This window comes from Dasypus novemcinctus, chromosome 11, assembly GCF_030445035.2.
Source record: "Dasypus novemcinctus isolate mDasNov1 chromosome 11, mDasNov1.1.hap2, whole genome shotgun sequence".
NCBI lineage: Eukaryota > Metazoa > Chordata > Mammalia > Cingulata > Dasypodidae > Dasypus > Dasypus novemcinctus.
The window spans coordinates 24666609-24690871 of NC_080683.1; the positions used below are offsets into that span (position 1 = coordinate 24666609).

General features: G+C 37.9%; 1 protein-coding gene across 9 annotated transcripts in view; it reads right to left on the minus strand.

The window, feature by feature from the left end:
• PKHD1 (PKHD1 ciliary IPT domain containing fibrocystin/polyductin) overlaps positions 1 to 24263 on the minus strand; it is a 568785-nt gene that overhangs the window by 148452 nt on the left and 396070 nt on the right. For 6 of the 9 annotated variants that reach the window (XM_058306868.2, XM_071218516.1, XM_071218517.1 and 3 more), the window contains one exon: positions 2248 to 2316. The exons of 2 other annotated variants lie outside the window; for them this stretch is intronic. In XM_058306868.2, the coding sequence (XP_058162851.1) occupies positions 2248 to 2316 (69 nt within the window). Of the gene's footprint in view, positions 1 to 2247; positions 2317 to 8628; positions 11218 to 24263 lie in introns of those variants that run through there. One more of the 9 variants, XM_058306872.2, reaches the window with a different exon arrangement.

Here is a 24263-nt window from a genome sequence, read left to right on the forward strand (position 1 = left end):
TACCCTCAATACAGCAGGTACTACCATATATGTCTCACTTTCGAAGGGTCTTACTTTCAGCAAGGAAACCTTTGCTCAGATGAAACCTTAAGTAATTTTTTTGCTAATGGTTAAAAATGTTTGCTTCTTCTCCAAGCACTAATATTCCAATAGAGGCCTGATCAAGACTATGGTTGTTTGAAGCTTTTTGTGGATCCCGGAAAAGATCATATTCTCAAAGTTAATCCATTCCTATGGGTATGGGAACCTTTGATGGGATTGGATTTAGCTGGGGGTCTTTGTATTACTTCAATGAGGTGGAACCCAGCATAGATCTTGGTACTTTTGTTGGAGTCCTTTATAAACAGAGGACTGAAAGCAGCAGACACACAGAAAAAGGCAGCAGAGACAGAGAAACCTTGAGAGGTGGAGAGAGAGGTTCTGGAGGCCTGAGGCTGGAATGTCTGAAGCCCAGAGGCATGAACAAGAGGCTGAAAGAGAGGAGCTCAGAGGAGAGAGAAGAGACAAGCCATATACCTGATTGCCCACAGATGAGCTGAGGGTGAAAGGAAGCCTGGAGGAGAAGGCAGAGACCCAGACCACTGAACTGTCATTGTGACTTGCCACATGGCAGGAGCCCAGGATCACCAGCAGCCAACTTTCCATGAGACAGCATCTCTAATGATGCCTTTATTGGAACATTTTCACAGTCTCAGAACTGTAAGCTTTCACCCTAATAAATTCCAATTACAAAAGCAAACCCATTTCTGGTATAACGCTTCCAAAAGCTTTTGTCAAACTAAAACAAAGACAAAAGAAAGTTCTTCAGTATACCCAATGGATCACTCTTTTTCTATTGGAACTTAAGGCCTCTGGGCAGGTGGCTTGAGTAGACATTGTAGGAGGAGGAAGAACCATTCCTTAGGTTCCTCCAAATCAGGCCATGTAGACCACTGTCTACTTATGCTCTTTTCACTGCATTGATCTAATGGTGTGTGACATCCTCTGGGTTCTGGGAACCACACACACTTATTCTATAATGCTTTCTTACTCTGAAGGAAAATGGGGACAAGAGTTGTCTTTATGCATTTGAATTAAGAAATGTTGTCACTAATGTTCACAGCCTAGAAATGTGAACCTGTTCACTGTTGCTTAGGAGGTAAACATTTGAAAGCATACATAGACATACTTAAAGCTCCATTTCGGATTATATATATGATGTTTAAGCCATAAGGTAGAATTTGAGGTGGAGCACAGAGAAAATTATACTGCTATCCTATGTTACCATCATTAAATAACATTTATTATCTGCCCTCTGATCTATAGAGATGGTCACAGTGAAAGTGATTTATATTTTCAGCTTCTCTCACATAAAATGGGAGCAACTATAAATGAAGATATAATCAAATAAGAAAACATGAAACAACCTTTAAACTTGATAGTTCAGTGATGATAAACACAAACATACTGCATCAAGACCATGGGAAATACAAAGGGAATGCCCTTGTGTTCAGTTTCTTTCTTATCCAAGTTGTGAGAAATTATTCCTTTATGGCACAGGTATATTAGTCTGTCAAAGGATACTGATACAAAGTACCAGAAATCTGTTGGCTTTTACAAAGGGTATTTATTTGGGGCAGAAGCTGGCAGTCACAAGGCCATAAAGTATAAGTTACTTCCCTCACCAAATTCTGTTGCCACATGTTGGAGCAGGATGGCTCCAAGAGGAAGACTTCAGCCTTCCTCTTCCTCCTAAGGCTCTGTGGTCCCATATCCTTCTGGTCTGCTACAGGCTAGCATGAGGCTTGTCTCTCTCCCCATAGCTCGTTTCTTTCCGGGCCTTCTCCGCTCTTCAGGTCTCTGGTCTCTTCAGCTGCAAACTATCAGGTAAACAGTTCCCTGGGGGCCCAGTACCCAAAACTAATCTCCCTGTGTTCTCCTTCTCGTGTATTTACTTCCCTGTCTTTGACTGAGCATCTGTTTATTAGCCCACAGCTGTAGGCTAGCAATAGGTGGGGACTCAAGCCAAGTTGCCCTAATGATGTGGTCAAATAAAAGCCCTAATCTTGATTTAATAAAGTAAAAGTGAAACCTCTGAATCTGATACCATCTAATATGCCCAGAGAAACAGACCAATTTACAAACACAATCTAGTTTTGGAATTCATAAACAATACCAATCTGCCACAAGAGGAATTTTACTTTTTTGTGCTTAAGCTGTTTAGACATTTCATCACTTTAATTCATAATAGAGCCCACATAAACTCACATGCATTCCAGTTGGCTAGAATAACCAGGTCTTCATATATTGAAATGGCAGCTTCATAGAAGAAACAGCCTGTAAACACATATGTAGTATATATATTTAACTGGTATGTCTGTCAAAATAGTAAAGCTTCTGAGAAAGGTAACCTAGTATCGCAGAAAGTGTGCCAAATTAGGAGTTAGGTTATGTTTTAAGCAATTTTCCTTCATAGGTGAAAAAGGAATAATAGCATAGAGGTTTCTCAACCTCAGCACTATTGACATTCAAGACTGAGTATCTTTTTATTGGTGGGGGATGCGTAATTTACAATTTATAAAGAGCCTTTAAAATGTTTACCTCCTAAACAACAGGAGCTGCTCTTTATAAATTGTAAATTACCTTAGAAATACCATATCTCTTTATATTATAGAGCTAATTTTCCAATTTTTAAATGGACTAATTATATTATACCATAATAAATGACGTTGCTTCCTTGTAGCATAAACAGCTTAGGTTCTTGGCAAAATTCTTTTTAAAAAGTAAGGTCTGGCAGCTATTCAGCAGCGGAGTCTTGCCTTATTCTCATTTGTATCCCCAGTGCCCAATACAGCTCCTGACACTTGGCCTATCTCCACAAGTATTTTGTGAAAAAACAAGGAAGAAAGTCTTATAGGAGATTTTACTAAACATATTTTCAAGAATGTCTTTCTTTAATGGATTTCAATAAATTACATGTATTTGGCATTCTTTTTTTTTTTTTAAGATTTTATTTTATTTATTTATTTCTCTCCCTTCCCCCCTGCCCCAGTTATCTGTTCTCTGTGTCTATTTGCTGTGTGTTCTTCTTTGTCCGCTTCTGTTGTTGTCAGTGGCACAGGAATCTGTGTTTCTTTTCGTTGTGTCATCTTGTGGTGTCAGCTCTCCATGTGTGTGGCACCATTCTTGGGCAGGCTGCACTTTTTTTCACACTGGGCGGCTCTCCTTATGGGGTGCAATCCTTGCGCATGGGGGTCCCCTATGCAGAGGACACCCCTGTGTGGCACAGCACTCCTTACACACATCAGCACTGTGCATGGGCCAGCTCCACATGGGTCAAGGAGGCCCAGGGTTTGAACTGCAGACCTCCTATGTGGTAGACGGACACCCTAACCACTGGACCAAGTCTGCTTCCTGTGTTTGGCATTCTTAATATTAGAAAAGCTTTCACACATATGTGCATGGACTTGGGGATGGGGGCATTTCCAAGAGAAGAGAACATTCTTAATCAATTCTATTTTTCAATTATAGTTTATATCTTTTATTAAATATTTTCATAAATTAACAGAAAATTAACAGATCTCCACAACCACCATAGTAATTCACACCATCGTCATTTCCTAAGAACCGCTAATTCAGTTTTCTTTTATCCACTCTTGCAATGTGCAAAATAAATTGTCATTCAACCATTACGAATAGAATAAGGTCCCATTTTTTATAGAATTCCCCACAGGGCTCCTCACACTTTGACTTTCATCCACTTATCCAACCTTATCACAGAATACTCCTTTGCCACAATCCAGTCCTCTTACCCTCTTTCTGTTCCCTCCATGCACAATGCTCTTCCTGTCTTGGTGCTTCCACACAAACCACCCTCTCCCCCTCTAAGGCTTTACCCTCCAAACATTAGCCAGCCAGCTCCTACTCAATGTTTTGGTCTCAGTTCTAATACAACTTCCAAGATCAACTGTCATCGACAACCTCCATCCCATTTCTAAATTATTATGTACTCATGGTGTTCCTATTTTCCTCTTTATACCATTATCATAATTTGTAATTATATATTTCTCTTTTTGTTTACTTTCCCTCATAAGACATGAGGGGTGGGTCTCGTGCTATCTTGTACATCCCTCTTTTATCACAAGACCTGTCAAACAGCATATGCCCAATAAATGTCTGTTGAATGAATAAATGAATGGGCACATCTTAACATTGACCTTTGGAGGGAATGATAGGAATTTGAGGCTTGAAAGGAGAAGACAGCATGGACAGGGGAGGTATTTGAGGGACAGCTAGCCCCTTGGGTTACTGATGTGGGCTATGGGTGGAAGGCTCTTTGTCTCTTCAGAGATAACCCAAGCTGTTTGACTTGTGGGTGTGGAACGGTAAGAGGCTGCAGTCCTGCCCTTAGGGACAATGGCAATGGCTCCTGTCCCAGGAAACAGTTTAACAATGCAAGGGCTATAAACTTTAAGTATTTAGGGGAAATGCAAAAACCAAATATGCTAAAAGCTTATCTAGAATATCTGGAGTCAATGCTAAAAGCTTACCTAAGATGTGGAAGATATATATGCTAATTGAAGCCTATTGAGAACTGAAACAAAGGGACCATTTGGCCTTTCCTCTCTGTATAAAAGACGTTTGAAAATCTTGTTCAGGACTCAGGATTCAAACAGAAAGCTCCCGAGTCCGGCTGGCCATCAATAAACCATTTTTCCTTCTCAAAATCATTCCTGAGTCCTGGCCTCTCTATACTCAAATAATCGAACTTCTCTCAAATTCTACAACATTTTTGGCAACCACGAAGGGACAACAAACGAAGGCCAGAGACGGTAGCATTTTGCTGCCCCTTCCAAATCCCCGAGGAAGCCAGGAGGACTCGGGTGAACCCCAAATCTGGGTGCCCCTGGATTAAATTTAATCCAGAAAAGATGTGGGCTCTGCCAGAATCTTCCCGACAAAAATCGAGGGCAATGGAAGGTCTGAAGAGAAAGATTCTGGGAACGAAAAAGAACTCCGAACATGGAAGAAGGTGAGACTCCCCGGGTGAGCACAGTCTGGAAGGCCCTAGCTTTAATTGCTAGGAAGGGGAGGCTGATCACCTCCCGAGAGAACCCTAGTAGCCCCAGAAGGTTGGGGGAAGCCGTTCTCTCTAGGCTTGGGAAGAGGAGAAAAACCAAGGAAAGGCCCTGGTGTTTTGGGTTTGTCTAACTGCATGTTAGAATCTGGTACTAGTCTTATATCCACTAAAGGAGTGGAAGCTTGATTTTAATAGGAAGGGCTATTTATAGGTTCAAGTCCTAACGTCCTGGAAATTGGTCTGGATTAAAAAACAAACAAACAAACACACAAACTTGGTTACAGAAAAATGGATCGACTTTTTTAGTGGAGCTTGGTATGGGTGTAAAGTTAAACAGTGGAAAAGTCTAGCTGAAATCTTTTGTCATGGTGCTAATTTATGAATGAATTTGCTTTATACCAAAGGTTAAGTGTTCTGAGGTTTGTGATGGCTGTGGGGGCAGCCATGGTGAAAATAAATATATAAACTTGTGGGTCAGATTAGGGACCTCTGTGCTTCTGTCTGTGTCAGCTCAATGCTAGTGTTGGAGTTGTGTCCTTATGTAAAGTAGAATTACAGCTGAGCTGGAGCCCTCCCTTGCCATTGGCAAGGGGGTGAAATGATTCTGGGGCAAAAGCTGAGGAGTCTGGATGTTTGCGGAGTCTAGATGTTTGTGCATGCTCTGCTGTCTTGTCTCTGATCTGGCCCTTTGCCGGGGCTTGGAGGCCATCTGTGTCCGCGCCACGCACCCAATTTTGTTGGGGATGTCCCAGTCAGGGTGGCTGGGTCCCCAGGAGAGTTGCCAAATTTGAGTAGGTTCTGACTGCCCATTTTGGCTGAAAGCTGGAAAGGGAGGAGCGGCTTGCCCGTTTCCAGTGAGTCCACCCTTCTATTCATAAGCCGCATTCCTGTTTGTTGTGCACCTGACTGCCTGGAAGGGGGGGGAAGTGAAGGGGGTGAAAAGCAGAATCAGAATAAATGCAGTAAGGTTCCCTCCCTAGGGTGTCAAAGCCAAAATACCTTTGCATTCTGCCCAGGTTCTTAGAAGGTATTATAGTAACTTTAAGTAAGAGAATGTGTTCTGTGAAGGTAAAATTTATCTTAAGGGTATAAATAATTATAAAAGTTTTACAAAGCATTGTTTAAATTAAGGTATTTAAATGGCTAATTGCAGAAAGTCATTATTAAACAAAAACTGAATTGATAATAATAATAATAAAAGGTAATTTTATAACAAATTTATTTGGCAGCCAACCTCTCCTGCCAACTTGCTTCCAAAGAAACTGTTTCTGGTATTACATGCTAAGTATTTAGAGTGAAGGAAAGTTCATTATTTTAACAAGCTTTTTAGTATTAATGGCAATTATATGTTGTAAGAAGTTTGCCTGGTAACTTACTATGTGGGATATATGGAATGTGTTTTTATTGTTAAGGAAACAGAAGATGACTTTGTCGTTAAAATCATTTATAAATGCATTTATATTATAAAACAGTGGAAAGGTAATAACTGAAATTATAGCTGGGTGAATTTAGCCTGAAATTATTATATAAGTGTAAACTCTAAACTTTACCTTTCCTTAGTTTATGGTTACTTCAAGGCTAACCTCACCCCTTGCCTTTGCCTATGGTTATTTCATAATAGCTTCTGCCCCTATAGGCCAGAAAAGAGCTGGGACATCACTGTCTCCTGTCCTGGTATTAGTAACCCTTTCTCTCATGAATTCAAGTGTAAACTAAATAAATTGCTGCCTGATGGAATAAGGTTAAATGACCACTGGAATTTTATTATCTCCAAATTCAAAAGAGGGGTAGAGGGGGAGAAGTCTCCTGCCTGGACGATCAGTGTCCCTAAGAGTGGCAATTCATGAGAGAAACGTCTGTCTCCCTGAGTCTTCAAATAGCCTCAGTAAATATATAAGATTAATCTTGGTGTTTATCCAAAATTCTGCTAATTTCAAAGTAAAATATAAAGTTCTAAAACAAAATGGTGCTAAAGCATTGAGAACATTTTGGTTATTACAATCCATTAAGTAATAAAGAAAATTCTTGTGGTAAACTGCATGGTCATAGTGCAAATTAAGGAAAGTTTCAGGAGTCTTTGAAATGTTTGCAGTCACACTTGTTTTGTAAAGATTAGAAGTTTAAAGTAATTAAAGTTATGTTTTTGTCTCAAACTATTTATATCTGCCTATTTGCTCAAATTGTTGAGGTTAAATATGCAGTTATGTAAGTAATATGTATTTCTGGACCCCTAATTAAGCTAAACAGTATATAAAATAATGCAAATTATAAGTAATATCAATGAGTTGTGTTTGTGTCTAACTCTTTGTGTCTGCCCATTTTTAAAAAAATGCTCAGTGTATGTCTTCATACATCAGGATAATATCAAATTAACAAATAAAAATTCTTAAAAGAGCTCTATTCAATTGTTAAAAACTAAATATGCAGTTATATTTGTAAATATTCTTAAAGCCCAAATTAAACTAAGCAGGATGAAAAAGTCATAGAAATCTGATTATAGAAACAATTGGGAAAGGGCCTCCTCTTTGTAAGAGCTTTAAAGGCAAGACTAGGTGTGGCAGATTAAACCTATCTACTAGGCTAGGGAATTAAGAATCAGTTTGCCCTGTAATTTCCCAGTTTAAACCTTTTGTCAGCCATAAAATAACAAAACAAAACAAAACAAAGATTAGGTTAATTTTCACGTAAGGAAAAAATTGTTGATTGGTGTAACCTGGCGGCCTGCTGCCTCAGTCTCCCACTCCCGGGTTGGACAGCAGTGGAGGAGACCAGTTTAGGCCAGTCCTATGGGCAGTGGAAGGATGCCCAAGAAGGACTAAGTCGATGCCATTTCAGCACTAAATTCTATTCCTTATTTAACAAAGGGGAGCAGGTAAAAACTAAAACGGTTGGAATGTGATAGAGGAAGCAGTTAAATCACAAACTTTTGTGTGGGAAAGTTAGATCTCAGATAAGCTGTAACTTCTGAAGTTTCCAATCTATGGAAAAACAGAGGAAGAGCTTGCATGCTAGGCTTAGGGGTATAAATTGTGTCATTTTTCTTTGTTCGGGGCACCATCCATATCTGGCTCTGCGCACCTTCTTGCAAGATTGAGAATAAATTCTTCTCCACAATCTGGTGAGCCTTATTTTCTTTCAGAAGATTTCTTTCCAACAAAATAAAGGTAATTAGTGGCTCTATTAACAAATTTCAGTAAGTAAAGGAAAGTCCATAAAAACTATGGAGAGATCTTTCTTGGGTTATGATTAAAAAAAAAAAAATTAAATAACTGTGTAATGTGTTTTAAAACCTGGTAGTCAGTATGCTTTTAAATTATTAATTTTCATAACTTAAACAAAGAAAAGAAGTTTTTAGCTTCCTGTAAGGGAAAAAGAGAACATTCCTTGCATAAACTATTATGGTTTCAATTTTATTTAACTTGAGTGTAATCTCCCATAGTTAATTTATAAACTAAATTAACATTATATGTACAAAATCTTTACAGTAATGAAAATTGTAAGTTCACATTGGTGAAATTAGGCTAAAGGAAAAAGATTGTAGATATGCTCTCTTAAATAAAGAGTAAATTTCTTTCATTGGTAATTGTAATTTAGTAAGTTTATTTAAACATGAGGTGGCTAATCAATGTGGTTATAGTCAATTATAAAGAGTTTGTAAAACATCTTCCAAACTGAAAATGTTTAAATAGTTCTAGTTGTAGAAGTCATTGTTAACTAAAAAAACTTAGATTGGTATTGGTAGCAGAAATAACTTCATGATAATAAAACCTGTCTGAAGGCCACTGCAAAGTACACATTTAAGTAAATGGTAATAAAAAGTTGTCTTGATTCTATTGGAAATATTCTGTTTTCATTTTAACAATGAAAAATAATATTTTTCCTCTTTTACTAAAGTAAAGTACCTACTGTTACCTTCATAGTAAAATTGTGTAAGTAAACAGTCATTTGATATATGTGTTGCGTTAAGTTGTTTAAAATATATATAAAAACAAGGAATAAACTTTAACATTGTCAAACTCTTGTGCATTCAAACCAGGCCTTGAATACACTACAGGTGGCCTCTCCATGTGAGTTATTGGCTAGGCTGGTCACTGACCCCTCAATTAAAGTATGTGCTCTATCAGTCTCTGGTTCTGCTCCTGAAGTCAATGGAAACTATATTGCAGTTTCAAGCTCCTGCAGCAGCCAATAATGACTCGGTACAGCCAAGTGTACAATGGATATCGCCTCCAGACTGGCACTGTTCCATGGTGCCAGAGAGCACTATGCACCAGGCTAGTAGAATACTGGAAAATCTCTCTAAGATGAAGGATGCTGCAACTTGCAGCAGAATATTCTAAACTTCTAAAAACAGTCCTGGATGCTGTACTAAAGACTGATAAATAATCAATCAAAACAACAAACAGCCATCCACCTCATAGCTCCAACAATAATTATGCCAAAGCTTAGCAAGTTAAACTTTGGCAAAAGGGGGGAATGATGTGGGCTATGGGTGGAAGGCTCTTTGTCTCTTCAGAGATAACCCAAGCTGTTTGACTTGTGGGTGTGGAACGGTAAGAGGCTGCAGTCCTGCCCTTAGGGACAATGGCAACGGCTCCAGTCCCAGGAAACAGTTTAACAGTGCAAGGGCTATAAACTTTATTTAGGGGAAATGCAATAACAAAATATGCTAAAAGCTTATCTAGAATATCTGGAGTCAATGCTAAAAGCTTACCTAAGATGTGGAAGATATATGTGCTAATTGAAGTCTATTGAGAACTGAAACAAAGGGACCATTTGGCCTTTCCTCTCTGTATAAAAGACGTTTGAAAATCTTGTTCAGGGCTCGGGATTCAAACAGAAAGCTCCCGAGTCCGGCCGGCCATCAATAAACCATTTTTCCTTCTCAAAATCATTCCTGAGTCCTGGCCTCTCTATACTCAAATAATTGAACTTCTCTCAAATTCTACAACATTACCAATACCTCAAACACATTGTATCTGTACCTATTTCCTCCATCAGTACACAGGGTTGACCCTGCTTCTCCTTTCACTCGATAACTTTCCTCTCCCTCATCTTTGTCAGAGATTTTTCCTAAAAGCACCTCAGAACACAGCCAGAAACATAGCATATAGTAAGAGTTTTAGTCCCCTTGTCTCTGCAACAGACAGTGAAGTTTTATGAGTCATTAGTAGCTTGCACAAACTTTGAAACAAAGGCTCCCCTGACTTAAGTTCCAGCATTGGCTTATTTTCTCTCTTCTTTATAAATCTTTTTAACCCCACTGTTTGACCTAACACCTCATTATAAATAATTTTTAATTTTATCTGTGCTCCAATTTACTTTCCAAGGTCTAATCCTAGAGATTCTGACCAAAAACTAAATATTTTATCTCCCCTCCCATATGGTGGCACCCCAAACTCACTAAAGGCAAATCTTAACCAATATCATATCCCTCCTGATTGTTTCCCCATATCTACTACTGGAACCTCCATTCCCAGTGATCTGATTCTGAACAATGGACTCATTGTTAACTTCTTTCAGTCCGCAGTGGTCAGGAGTTGGAAAACCCTTTCTATTTCCTCTTTTTTGTACTTCTTTGATCTGTACCATCCTCTCCATCTGATTGCTATCAATCTTCTTCAGGTCCTCAATGGATTTCCTCTAATTCTAATCAATTGAAACAGTGTCCTAACAAGTATTTCCATTTGGTCCATGCTACAACCCATTCTTCATGCTGCTTCCTGCTGCCTTGGGTAATCTTTCTTTAGTACAGCTTCCTACAGGCCCCTCTCCTATTTTAAATCTTCAAAAGCTCCTCAGTGACTACTGAAGTAAATAGAATGACTTTAGTCTAGCATTCAAGACCCTCCAAAAATATGGCTACATCCTCCCTCTCTTGTCAACATGTTTTCCAAAATGCAACCAAATGAAAAATAGTCCACACCTTATGATATCAATGCTCCTTAAGTGTGCTTGCCCTCAATCTGGAAAGTCCTTTTCTCCTTCAGCCAAAATCTCAACCATCCTTCCAATTCCATCTTCTTCATGAAGTAGTCTGCTCAGAGTCCTGTTTATGTATTTGCAGGAGTTTTTTTTCACAGTGCTTCATATTGCAGTTTGTTATCTCCTTGAGGTTCCAAGCTGAATATCCCTTATATGTAAATTTCCCAGATAATCTATATATGGGAAGGAGGGGTGGGCATTTAGAAAAGCATGGACACTAAAATAAGACAGACCTGGACAAAAATCCTGGCTTTACCTTTGATATAACATCTGAAGCAAAGCCTTAAATTCTATAAGCCTCAGTTTCATTGTGTTTAGAATGGTAAAACGATGCTTAATTTCCAAGTTATTGTAAAGATACGATAGGTAAAGAACCCAGTGAGGAGGAGCTGCGGAACTAGTAGTAACTATTATTGCCTAGTTAAAAAGAATCAATATATTTTGGTTAAATTAAACTAAACTTACCATTATGAATGCTTCCTGACTTCCAGGAGGTTATAATCCAATTTTGGGGAAGAAGTCACCAACACACACTAATATACTAAACCATTCTACGCAAAATGTAACTTGAATGAATGACATCACCACTAAGTCTAAGCCCCAAGGTAGTCTGAAAAGAAATGCCTCCCTTACTGCTGGGGTGCATGGAGAAGGTGTTGCCTGAAGGACACACAGGGCCTTCCAACACTCAGCAACATAGAACACCCTCAGGAATGAGCCTACTCTGAACAGTAAAGGGTTACTCTCATATGTTTTTTTCCTTTTTAAAAAAATGAAGCTTTTTTTAAATGAGCCATTAATCATTTACTTACTTCACTAATTACTTTACTGATTTCCTTTTTTAATTACCTTTTTATTAAAAGACATCCTAATGGAGGGAAAAAAAATACTAGCTGGAAGAAGGGACTAAAAATCAGGTCTGATAGGCTTATATGATCTGGAATGAGTCATTTTGCCCCTGGCACCTTCATGATCTCCATTGTAAAATAGTAAATGCCTTATCTGTTTTCGCTAGGAAACATCTAGGAAAGAGTGAGGTGATGAGCCCCATTCCACAATAGAGTCAAAAGTGAGTTCCCATGGTAAGTCTCCATGGCCTTTCTCCCTGTCATAGTGAAAGGCTTTGTTAGTGCCTAGCCTCCAATACCACTAATGCCCCAGCACACATGACCCCATTTGGAGGGAGGAATGTGGGTGATGGGAGCAGCCTTTCTAAATGCCAGCCACTATCATATAGACCAGCGCTAGAATTTATGCCTACAAAACGGTTCGCTATTGAAGCATTATTCAGGTACATGTGGAACAATTTTGAGAAAGATAGGAAAATAAATTGTTGATAGGTCAAAGGATGATGAAAAGAATCCAAAATTAGAAGTAAAAATAAGTAAGGATAGTAAAAAGCTTTAAAAAAAAAACAAAACTAATGGTTAGATATAATTTTCCTTTTTTGATTAAAAAAATTGAAGATATTAAAATCTGTAAATAAATCTGTTGGCTCTACAAATAATTGTCACAGTCTTGGTTAACATGGTTTCTAGTAATTGTCAATTTTTTCCCCATTTTTTTCTTTGAATAAGATTTCTATGCCTAAAGCTGACGTAAATCATATTTCTCCCACTAAAGTGCCAAAAAATAGAAAGTTGGAGAAGTCACCCATAATGGTGTATGAAGAGCACCTCCTTCAAAGACCAAGATAGGAAGCCTTAAAAGTCTAGGAGAATGGGGGTTGGGCAAAATCAGTTGTGGTTCCCTTACCAGATGTTCCCAAATTCTTAGTGATTTCTAGATAATAATGATACTTGCTTTATCCTCTAACCCTCCAAAAGAAAAAGGGAAAATAGAATATCCTCAATCACTAAATCAATAGTGATTCAGTGATTAAGTAAATCACAAACTCAAAACCTGGGCTTTCCAGATTTATTTATATACAGCTAAGCTATAGCTATAGGTATAGGTACAGGTACAGGTACAGGTACACATATAGGTACAGGTACAGGTGTATCTATTCTTAAAATCACTGTGTGTGGTAGGCAGGATAATGTCCCCCAAGATGTGTATATCTAATTCCCAGAATCTGTGACTCTTACCTTATATGGTAAAGCAATTTAGGAATTGTGATTAAGTTTAGGATCTTGAGATGGCAAGAGTATGCTGGATTACCCAAGTGGGCTATAAATATTACTCAAATGTTCCTATCACAGAGAGGCAGAAAGGAAGTTTGATGTAGGAAGTTTGATGTAGGAAGAGGAGAAGGCAACGTGAAACAGAAGCAGACACTGAAGTGATGTTGTCATGAGCCAAGAAACACTGGTAGCTACTAGGAACTGTAAAAGGCAAGGAAAAGATTCTCCTCTAGATCCTTCAGGAATATCCGGCGCTGCTGGCACCTTGATTTTAGCCCTGGAAGACTCATTTTGGACTCCTGGGCCTCTAGAACTCTATAAGAATAAACTTCTATTGTTTTAAACTAATATGTTTGTGCTAATTTTTTACAGCAGCAATGGGAAACTAATACACCATGTAAAATTCAGATAGTTAGGGTTGTAGTATTATGGTTCAGATTTAGGGCTGGCTACCTGCTTTACCATTTACTACCTGTATGCCTTAAACTCGATGAGACTTGCTTTCCTCACCTATAAATTTGGGGTGCCAATAATGACATTTTAGAACTCTAGTCAGGATTAAATTAGGTAAAATGTGAACATACCTATTACACAACCTGGCACAGAGCATGTGCTCAATAAATGGGGTCAGATATTAATGAGGTAGGAACAAATGCACACCACACTTTCTTCTTGAGCACAATGCAGCTCCAAATCAACTCAAAGTCCCACAACCCAAATGAACCCCATATCCATTGCTTGGCTGCATGCACCACACACTGGTAGCACACATCCCTCACTTAGCTTCTGCTCTAATTTTATCTTTGACATTAAGGTCATACTTTATATCCATCCATAGGACTGAGATACTAAAAGCAATGCCATGGATTTCACCATGTCCCCTACCACAGTGACAGTGCTAACAGCAAGGGGGGAAACTCCACCCGAGAGTGAAGGAAATTGAGAGAACCCCTAACTGGGAGGTTGCGGGAAAAAGATGAGACAAGGGAAATACTACAGAAGTGCCTTTCAAGCCAGGGAACTCAGCTCTTCTTGGTTGAGACCCTTAATAATGGGAAAGTTAGAGAAAGTCCAAAAATAAGGGAAAGCAATACCAGAGACTGGTCTGACTCCTAGAAAATAGAATCAGTGACCTGTGTGTTCCTCCTACCCCCAGGTCAGTGAAGGCGCTGGGCTCAGTCACATGGTAGGCTGTCCCACTGGTGGCTTTCAACACGCCCCATGTGTGAGAATGCGCACCCACCCATCTGCAATTGGCCTTGTGGGTAATTCATTAAACAGGCTGAAACAATTGTTTCTTGGTTTTTACAAAGTTTCTGTTGCTACAGCTATTTTCATTTTCAAGGCAAACAGAAAGCCTGGTGGATGCTCTGCAATTGAAACCTTATCCTGATTTGGAAGTGATGTAACACAGAGCATTCTCCAAAGGAATTTCTCATCATTCGTCAGAATACGTCCGTATTTTATTTGGAGAAATGGCGGGAAAGAGGACAAAAAAAAACCCACAAAGAAGTAAAAAACAAACAAACAACAACAAATAGAAATATGGAAGCAAGAAAGTCCGAGAAAGAAAGAAAAGAGACCATCGGGTGCTTGTGCGTGACTGTCTTTCATATGGAATTAATGGTGGTTTAATGGGGTATGAAAGGATGTTTTACTGGAAACAATGAGGAACAATTGTCTAGCTCACGTTTCATTTCACAGGTCATTATTGCATTAAGAAGTAAATCGACCAAGTCCGGTAAATAACAGTCTGTGTATTGCCGAGAGCTTCAAACCAACAATTTTAGCCATCACCAACTAATATCTCTGTCATTTTAACCCTTGCAGGGTTGTGCTAGGGGGCTAAACAATTACAGTCTTCACCCAACTCTAGCAGGTGAGCATAATTCATTGCCCCTCTAGTCTCTTCTTTTGCAAAACCCAGAAGGCCATATTTTAGCATTGTTGTTTTGTTGATGAGCCAGCCTTAGCCAACTGCAGTGTTGGTGGCCTTAAAAAACAACCCCCGTTTCAGTGAGTGCTGCAGGCATCTTTAAACAGACTGCTTCCACTGCAAAATTAATTGCTGCAAAATGCAATGCCCCCTCATCTAAGCTTCACAAGCTCATACTCAGCTATTTGGGTGGGCCATAGATGTGTCTGAGAGATGCTGAGAAAATTAGCTGCTTTCGTATATTATAGAAGCTCGCATTTGTGTCACCAAGCATCATCAGGCCCTGGACATCTAGGAGTTTCTAATACTTAGATTCGGCTTCCATTAACTCAGGGGCAATTGACGGATGACACAAATGCTGGCTATGTTTAGAAGCTATACTGTAGTATAAATAAACATATCAAAGATAGTTTGCAGTAAACAATCATATTTAAATATATAATAATTAAATATATCAAAGTAAAATATTATCTTTATTCAGCTTGGGGCAAGGATGAGAAAAGATCACTTAAAATTATAATATTACATAATCCCATCAAAGACAACCAGATTAAGTTGATAGTTTTACCATCAAAATGACTTACATCCTACACAGAGGAGATAGAATACTCCACACTTTCACTACCTCTGAAACAAGATAAACTAGTTCCAACTTCTTCCCTAAAAGAGAAGAAATCTTGCAGAGATAGCATCAGTGTCCCAACTTCTTATTTCTTCTTATTTCATGTTATTTCCCCCACACACACAACTAAAACTGATGCTTTACAAAAACTATGGTAGGCCAAATAATGTCCCCTGTCCCCCCCCAAAGATGCTCATGCCCTAATCCCTGAACATGTGAATATGGCAAAGGGACCTTGCATGTGGGATAAAGGTTGTGGATCTGAAAGTGAGGAGATTATCCTGGATTATCTGGGTGGGCCCAATCTAATCCAATGAGCCCTTCATGGCAGAGAAAGTTCTCTGGCTGGAATCAGAGAAATGCAGGGGAAGAGCAGGAAGAAGAGATCGGAAGCATGGAGGGACTCAACATATTGTTGTCAGCTTTGAGGAAGGGGACTATTAACTAGGGAATGCTGGGGCTTCTAAAAGCTGACCACATCCCAAACCTACAGTGAGCAGGGAAAGAGGGACCAATTCTAGAGCTGCTTGGAACTGAATTCAGCCAACAATCTGGGTTACCTTGGAGATGGATTTATTTCCAAAGGCTCCAGGAGGGAATGCACTCCTGCTGACATCTTTTGTTTTTTTGGTACCCAGGCCAGGGATTGAACCCTGGACCTTACATGTGAGAAGACATTGCTCAACCACAGAGCCATATCAGCTCCCCAAAGGATTGGTGTTTTCTTGTGTTTTGTTTTTTTTTTTTTTTTGAGTGGTACCAGAAATTTAATTTGGGGCCTCATTCATGGGAAGCAGGCATTCAAACCACTGAGCTACATCTGCTCCCTGTTGCTGACATCTTGGATTTCAGCCTTGTGAGAATCAAAGCAGAGAAACCAGCCAAGCCCATGAGATTTCTGACCTGTAAAACTGTGAAATAATACATGGGTATTTGTTTTAAGCCACTAAATTTGTGGTAATGTGTTATGGAGTAATGGAAAACTTGTACAAGAACCAAGATATGATGCTCAAATGATGAAGTCCCCACCTTAGTCAGAGATATGATAAATGGTGGCAGTGCTGACAAGAGAACAGTAGTCACTAGCATTTACTTAATGCTTATCCAGTACAAGGCATGGTACTGGGTATTTTAAATGCATTATCTGTTTTATAGCTCTAGGATCTTCTCTTTCACCCTTAAACGTTCTCAAGCAGAAAGAGAGACTGGCCAGATGAATGAATAGGTTGGTTTTCATATGCCAAATGCTCAAGAAAAGTTGCATTCTAACAATATCATTCAAAAAAAGGAAGCAACTGTTATCCTCAGCCACATTAAAGCAGTAGCTTCAACTCATTTCTCCATGGCAATTACTTTTCAATAACGTATATTCCGTTTTTGTTAATATGTATCCTGCAAGGGAGCTAGTCAAATCAGAATTGGGTTGTACAAGAAGTCCCTAATGCCTTAGGTTTTGGCTTCTACATCTAGGAAATTTTCTTTTCTCATGTTTCCCATTTCTAGACTTGCTTAATAGCCAACTCATTTTCCAGGATTTCCAAATTTTCATGTAAATAAATTTTACTGCCATTTTTTCTTATTAAAATAAGTAATAGGTACGAATGATTTTTAAAAATTGCTCCCTCTGGGGATAGTAGGGACGTAAGAGGTAGGGAGTCTTTTTTTTTTTCCATGGCATAACTTTTATTGTTTCATCATATATAAAACAAAAAATCTTTAGGATATATTCTTAAAAGAGGAGTTGGTGAGTCAGAAATAGATGCCTTTACACACTGATGGATGCCAAGAGGTTACGTCAAGTGATACTTGAGAACAAGGTTGAGGGCTGTTTCACCCCTTCCCCAACACTAAGAATTACACTTTTCTAGTCATTGCCAATCTGATTGGTAAAATAATATTTGTAATAATTACAGTAGCAGTGGTAGGATGCTTTTATTGAGTGCCTAGTGTTTTCTGGGCACTCTGCTAAGGAGCTTAAAAAGTTTATCTATTTTTAACCTCCCAATAAACATACAAGTATAAAATATGAATATCTGCACTTCCTGAAGAAGTAAACAGGCTTAAGGAGGATAAGCACTTGTGTAGAGTCACACATCTAGTAGGTGGACTCATTTCAAGTAATCTGACTCAGGGCAGAGATCTTAATTTGTGTTTTAATGATGAGGGACACTCATCATTTTGTATATTGATTGGCATTTGTATTTATTTCTCTGTGAAATGCCTTTTGGAATCCTTTGCATATTTCTTCAACTGATTTATTCCTTTTCATTCTTAAATATTGTAAGAGTTCTTTTGCATTTGTTATATGAGATGTAAATGTTTTCTACATTTGATTTTTTATTTCTTCTACTTAGTTTGCAGGAGTTTATAATTCTTATATAGTCAATTTTTCTAAAGTTCCCCATGTTCCCAAGATTTTATATCATGCCCTGAAGAATCTCCCCTACTTTAATCAATTAGTCAAACTCAATAATCTCTTTTCCCATTGATTTAAAATGCATTTGTATCTATTTCTGACTTTAAAAAAATTTTTGTGCCATCAACATCTCTATCTATTGTTAAGACATTTTCATACGATTGCATTCAAACTGTCATAAATCAGTATCATTTTTACATTTAGCGAGCATGCAAATATACGGAGGAAAAACTGTAAATGAGATCAAAGACTCTTTCAGATCCATAGTATTGAGATGAGAAGTTCTCAATCATGAATTTGCTTAGTACCTGTTGGCAAGGCACAAACGTTTTATTTATTGATGGAACAGCTCAAGTATTCCCTTCTTTTAAACTGCACACACACACATACTCTTGTAAACATATAAAACAATCAAACAAACAGACAAGCATCTATCTGCCTTAGGCATAAAATAAGCTAAAGTTTAAGCTTCAGACTTCCAACCTGTACCAAAAGAATGAAAATAGCAATGCAGGTTTCCTCCATTATTTCAATGTAAAGAATAGGAATACAGCTAACAATTTTAAGAACTCTTAGATATAATATACGGGAAAAAGGAAAAACAGAAATAAAGGGAAAAGGAAAAAGAGAGAGCAGATATATTATCATGGCAAAAAGCCAAGTAATCTTCCTTTAATTACAGGCCTTTGCAAAGAGCCCCTCTTGTGGAACATTTTTATCACCGCTTCTCACACCCCACAGTATAAAAATGTGAATGGACTTCTCAGTAAAGAATCACTAACTTGAGGAGTAAAATTTCCAGTCTCAGGAATAAAATTTCCAGTCCTTGAATCTTTGTTTGGAGGACTGGATATTTAAACAATAGATCCTGCTAATGGCAGATATTCTAGGGCCAGGTGAGCCTCTTTCTTTCACTAATTGAAATCTATGGTCCAGAATCAATTAGGGTCTCTCTAGAATAATTTCTAATTTTGGTAATAACTTCTTTTTTTTAATATGTTTTTTATTTCTTTTTAAAAGATAGATTACATAAAATGCTACATAAAGAAATAAAAGAGATTTCCCTATACCCCATTTCCCACACCTCTCACTCTTCCCCACATTAACAACTTCTTTCATTAGTGTGGTACATTCATTGCAATTGATAAACACATTTGGAGCAGTGCCACTAAATTATTTCCCACTCAATTCTGAAGGTTATGGAAGGATACATAATGGCCTGTATCTGTCATTGCAATATCATTCAGGTCAATTCCAAGTCTTGAAAATGCCCCCATTATTACACCTCTTTTTCCCTCTCCCTGACTTCTGCACTGTCAGTGGCCACTGTCTCCACATCAATGATATAATTTCGTCCATTGCTAGAATCACAATAAGTCTATAGAAGAAAACCAGTAAGTCCACTCTAGTCCATATTTTATTACCCAATACTGAGGATTCTGAGATGGTCATGCCACTACACCTCTCATTGAGAGGGCGCTTCAATCTCATATGGCTGATGGCTGGGATTCTCTTGCTTGCAGTTGTAGACTCTCTCAGTTTCTTGGTGTGGTGATTGTCCAACCTCACCTCCTTGTTGATTGTCCTGGGTGAATCCAATGAACTGAGAGTAGGTGTTGCAACTCCGCTGAGGCTCTGGGTCCAGCTGACACATGGACAGCCCAGAGTATCAAGTCTCTTGGACATACACCTACCAACTCCAGCACGAATTATAGGTTCAATAAAAGGGACAAAAGAGGCATGTGTAGGAAGTCACATCTGAATCCAACTTTGTCACTCAGGTGCACAAACTCCAATGTAGGGACCACTGGCAAGGCACCAAACTCTGGAGCTATCTGCCATGACTGTAGGACCTGGGTGCCTCCAGAGCTTTCAGGAGCCCCATTATTTGGGGTAGTATCTACTTTGGCTGTCTATGAGATCCTGCTGAGACGTGCATTAATGTTAGCTCACTGATGACCTCCGAACTCACTTTGAAGTCTCTTAGCCATGTAAACTCATTTGCCTTTACCTTTCTGGTATTAACCATAATCCTAGGAGCCCAAATTATATCTGATTGCCATTCTCTTATAAGAATTGAATTGAATGATATCTAGCATTTGATTTTAAAAAATCAATTCTTTTTAATATGTGTCCCTCCAGAACAAGGAAAAATGATAAATACCACTTGTGGCTACCGTGTCCTTGAAATGTGACCAGTGCAACTCAGGTACTAAATTTTAAATGTTAATTTCAGTTAATTATAATTTAAAATTTAAAACTAATACTCAATTCAGTTATTGGAAAATATTTCCATGTATTAGTTATAACTTGTATAGGTCAATCTATTTTTTCAACTGCAAAGCTTATGCAATCTAGATTGAGATCAATATTTCTGATAAAAAATTTTTAGTTTCTGAATTGAAATGTGTTGTAACTGTAAAATACACACCATATTTCAAAGATTTAGTCTGAAAATTGTGCAAAATATTTTATTCAATAATTTTTATATTATTACCTCTTGAAGTTATATTTTGATTATATTGGATTAAATGTATTAATTCTATTTCATCTGTGGTGTTTTTGTTTTTACTTTTTCTTTAACCTAGCCATTAGAAAATTCTAAGCTACACTTCTGGCTAATTTTTTTATGTTGGGTAACACTTTTCTGGATGGATAATACTCAGTTGTTGGTCCTACATTCTGAGAGAGCAATTGACATACTGAAGAACTTCCAAAATAGTCATTCTGGAAAATAAAGAACCAAAAATGAGACTTATTATATGTTGACTAACTGAAGGAATTTAGAATATCTAGGCTTGAAAGAGATTTCTTAGACTTGTAAAATCACTGTTCCACTATTTTTAAATATGTGAAAGAGTATAATGTGGAAAGAATTAGACTTATGCTCTGTCATGCCGAAAAGCAAAGCAAATCACTAAATAGAAGTCATAGGAGAAAGACCCTAAAAGAGCTCTTCAAAATATATTGAGAAGCATTGTGAGGAGTAAGCTCCCAATTCCTGGAAAAGTTAAAGGTAGAGATAGTCTGTGCATCATGTGGGAAGTATAGCTTGGAGTGTAACTTTACGGAACCATCTGAATTAAGAATGCAGTAATCTCATAATTTCATTCCAATGGTTATATATTTCTGGGCCCAAGGGCAAATGGATTAGTATGGGGCAAATTTTCCCAAAATGAATTATTATGTACATTATTTCTAAGGAAAAATAAAATGTAATATAAATATTCTCTAATCATTAAATTTGAGAAATACCAGATAACACAAAGTTAAACTTCTTTTACAAATTTAATAGCAGGACTTTTCAGGACCTTTAATATTTTAATTCACATAATGAATCTCCAAAATGAGAATGGAGTAGTCAGGGTTTATAAAATGCATTTGGTTATGGACCACTATTTTCACAGAGAATCTCCTGAGATTAGTGATTGGATGATCTTTCTTTAAAAATGCTAAGCCAATTAAACATTAATTAAATCAATGGTATTTATACTGTAGAACTTGAATTCTTGGCTTATTTCACTCATTTATTCATTTTTTTCTCATTTATCAAACATTTACCAAGCATATATTATGTTCCAGGAATAGATAACAATTTCAAAGACATTGGCCTTCAAGATACAGTCTGATGGAGAAGGCAGACTTATAAAAAGATGGCAGCTGAGCATGGGAAATGCTATGAGAGGTATATGCTAAATAAAGGAAAGGAAGGTGACAGATATGCACACTGCATGTGAAAGCCAGGGACTCCTTTACAGAGGAGGCTTTACACGGCAACCCAGAGGTTACAGCCCTGCATCTGCTCCTTCTCAATACAACTCTTTCATTTTCTCTGTTATCTATGGCTTTTAAAGCTTTACCCATACATCTAGGCTCTTCTCTATACTATATCCTTCTAAAAACTTTTTTTATATCCCCAACTATATGTGCGTTCTCCAGTACTTTGTGCCAATTTTACACTAACCACATCTTATAGGCTGGGCTTCCTCTCCCCAGGAACAAACCCACAAGCCCACATGGGCAGGAATTGACTCTTATCCAATCTTGATGTCCCCTGGTTATGTCAGCAGTACATAGTGTCAAGCTCTCAGTGGGTATTTGACAAACATTTCAGTTGCAAAAATAAATAAATACATAATGACATGAATTCACTGGGAAAAGGAGGGCTACAGAACAACAAAGCCTAAAGTAATGTCATGACTGCCATAATAAATGTTTATTTCATGACCAAATTGTCTACTCCATAGTACTACATTGTCATCACCAAACTTCCATTGGTTACCACTGGCAAAACATTTAATATGAATGTGACATAGTCCATTTCCTTTGCACATAGAGACATGTTCCTATTTTAGATATATATAATATATACAAATATATATATTTTAAATATAAATATATATAAAGAAGAGAAACTAAATGAGGTACTTTGAGGTTGTTATTACATTGCCTTTCAAATTGTTATGGTAAATGAGAGCTGTTATTTTTTTTTATCTAAAAATCTATTGCTACCAAGTAAAGTAGAAATATGTGATTTATTCAGTTAAATATATCTCAGCAGAGTCCCACCAGATGATTCAGACCACACAATGATAATTATCTAGGAGTGGTTAAGGGCCCAGGCTTAGAGTCCAGATAAATGCAGATTTGAATCTTGATTCTGCACATTGAACTTCAGAACCATGAAAAATTGGTTAACTTTTCTCAACCTCTATTTCCCAAATGCTGCAAGGGAATACCAACCCCTACATGTTAACGTTTCTGTAAGGATACATTTATAAACTGGCACATGAAATGTTTTAGGAAAATGGTAACTATTATTCTATCTAGAAAGGCTGGTAATTGCTGGAATAAGGGCCCAGTCTCCATTTGCTTTGTTTTATGTAGATAGAGACTTCTGTGTGAGAAAGGCAGACAGCTCTGAAAGAGCTAAAGGTGGAGAAGGAAGAAGACTTGGAAGGAGAGTGCCAGGTATATGTGGCCCGGTGTTTAAAACACAGGACCCATCCTGACTCTTCCATTAATTAGTTGAACAATTTGGGGTAAGTTACTTAATGTTTCAACCCCAGTTCTGTATGGATAAAATAGAGGAAATGGGAAGAAGTTTCTTATAAAGTAGATTTTGTTGATAGGATTCAGTAAAATAATTTGTCTAAAGGTCTTAGCAGAGAGCTGGGCACATAGTGGACACGTTACAAGTGTTAGTTGCTCTCATGGTTAATGGAAGACCTGAGGAGCAAGACAAATGCAGTAATAAAATGTCTAGATTGAGGAAAGGAAAAGGAAACTGTTTCCATGGATCGCATGTCTTTTCACATCTTCCTTTACAAACCACAAATGGAAAATCATTCTGGCTCACCGTATAGACTCTTTCAAAATGCATTTGAACATTGCTATGCCATTCAATACCCTAGAGTCCAGGAAAGTGAGAGAATAAGGTGGATGAAAGGTGTTCTTTGGGTTTTACAAAGAATCACTGGAAGCTTTATCCTGCTCTGCTTGGGATGAAAATCCCTTGCAGCCACATATCCCAAAGATTCTAATATTATCCGAGACTCTACTGTGTCTTTATATTTTAATACCCTGACATCTGGAATCCTAAAAGTCTAATGTTTAACCATAAATATCTGCTGAGATTAAAGAGCTATATACCAAGTTTCAATCTTTGGGGCCTATAATTGCTTGGGAAAAGAGAATGGTATTTCCCCCTCTAGCTAGAAGAAAAAGACCTCTGCAAGCACAGATATTGGCAGACAAATTTTCTAACAACCGTTTCCTCTCTCCATTCTGTCCTCTCATTTTCTCCCTCCCTCTCCATTCTCCCATTTTATAATAGTATCTTGCTGTCATTCCCAGGACAAATGGGGAGAAAAAGAAGCCGAGAAAGCTTAAAGAAGTGATACATTTTAAGATCTAGCAACAAAGAGTTGAGAAAACACTAGCCATGCTATGTCTGTTAAGCAGCTGAGCATACGTCTCCACATTACTTGACTGTCCCATTATTCAGTTAGAAGCCACTTCATCACTCTATAGGCTCAGTCAAATGCCAGCTTCCTTTCCTTTTTTCCTTTTTCTTTTTACCAATCTAATCTTTTATTTTTGATTTGAGGCAAGTCACTTTT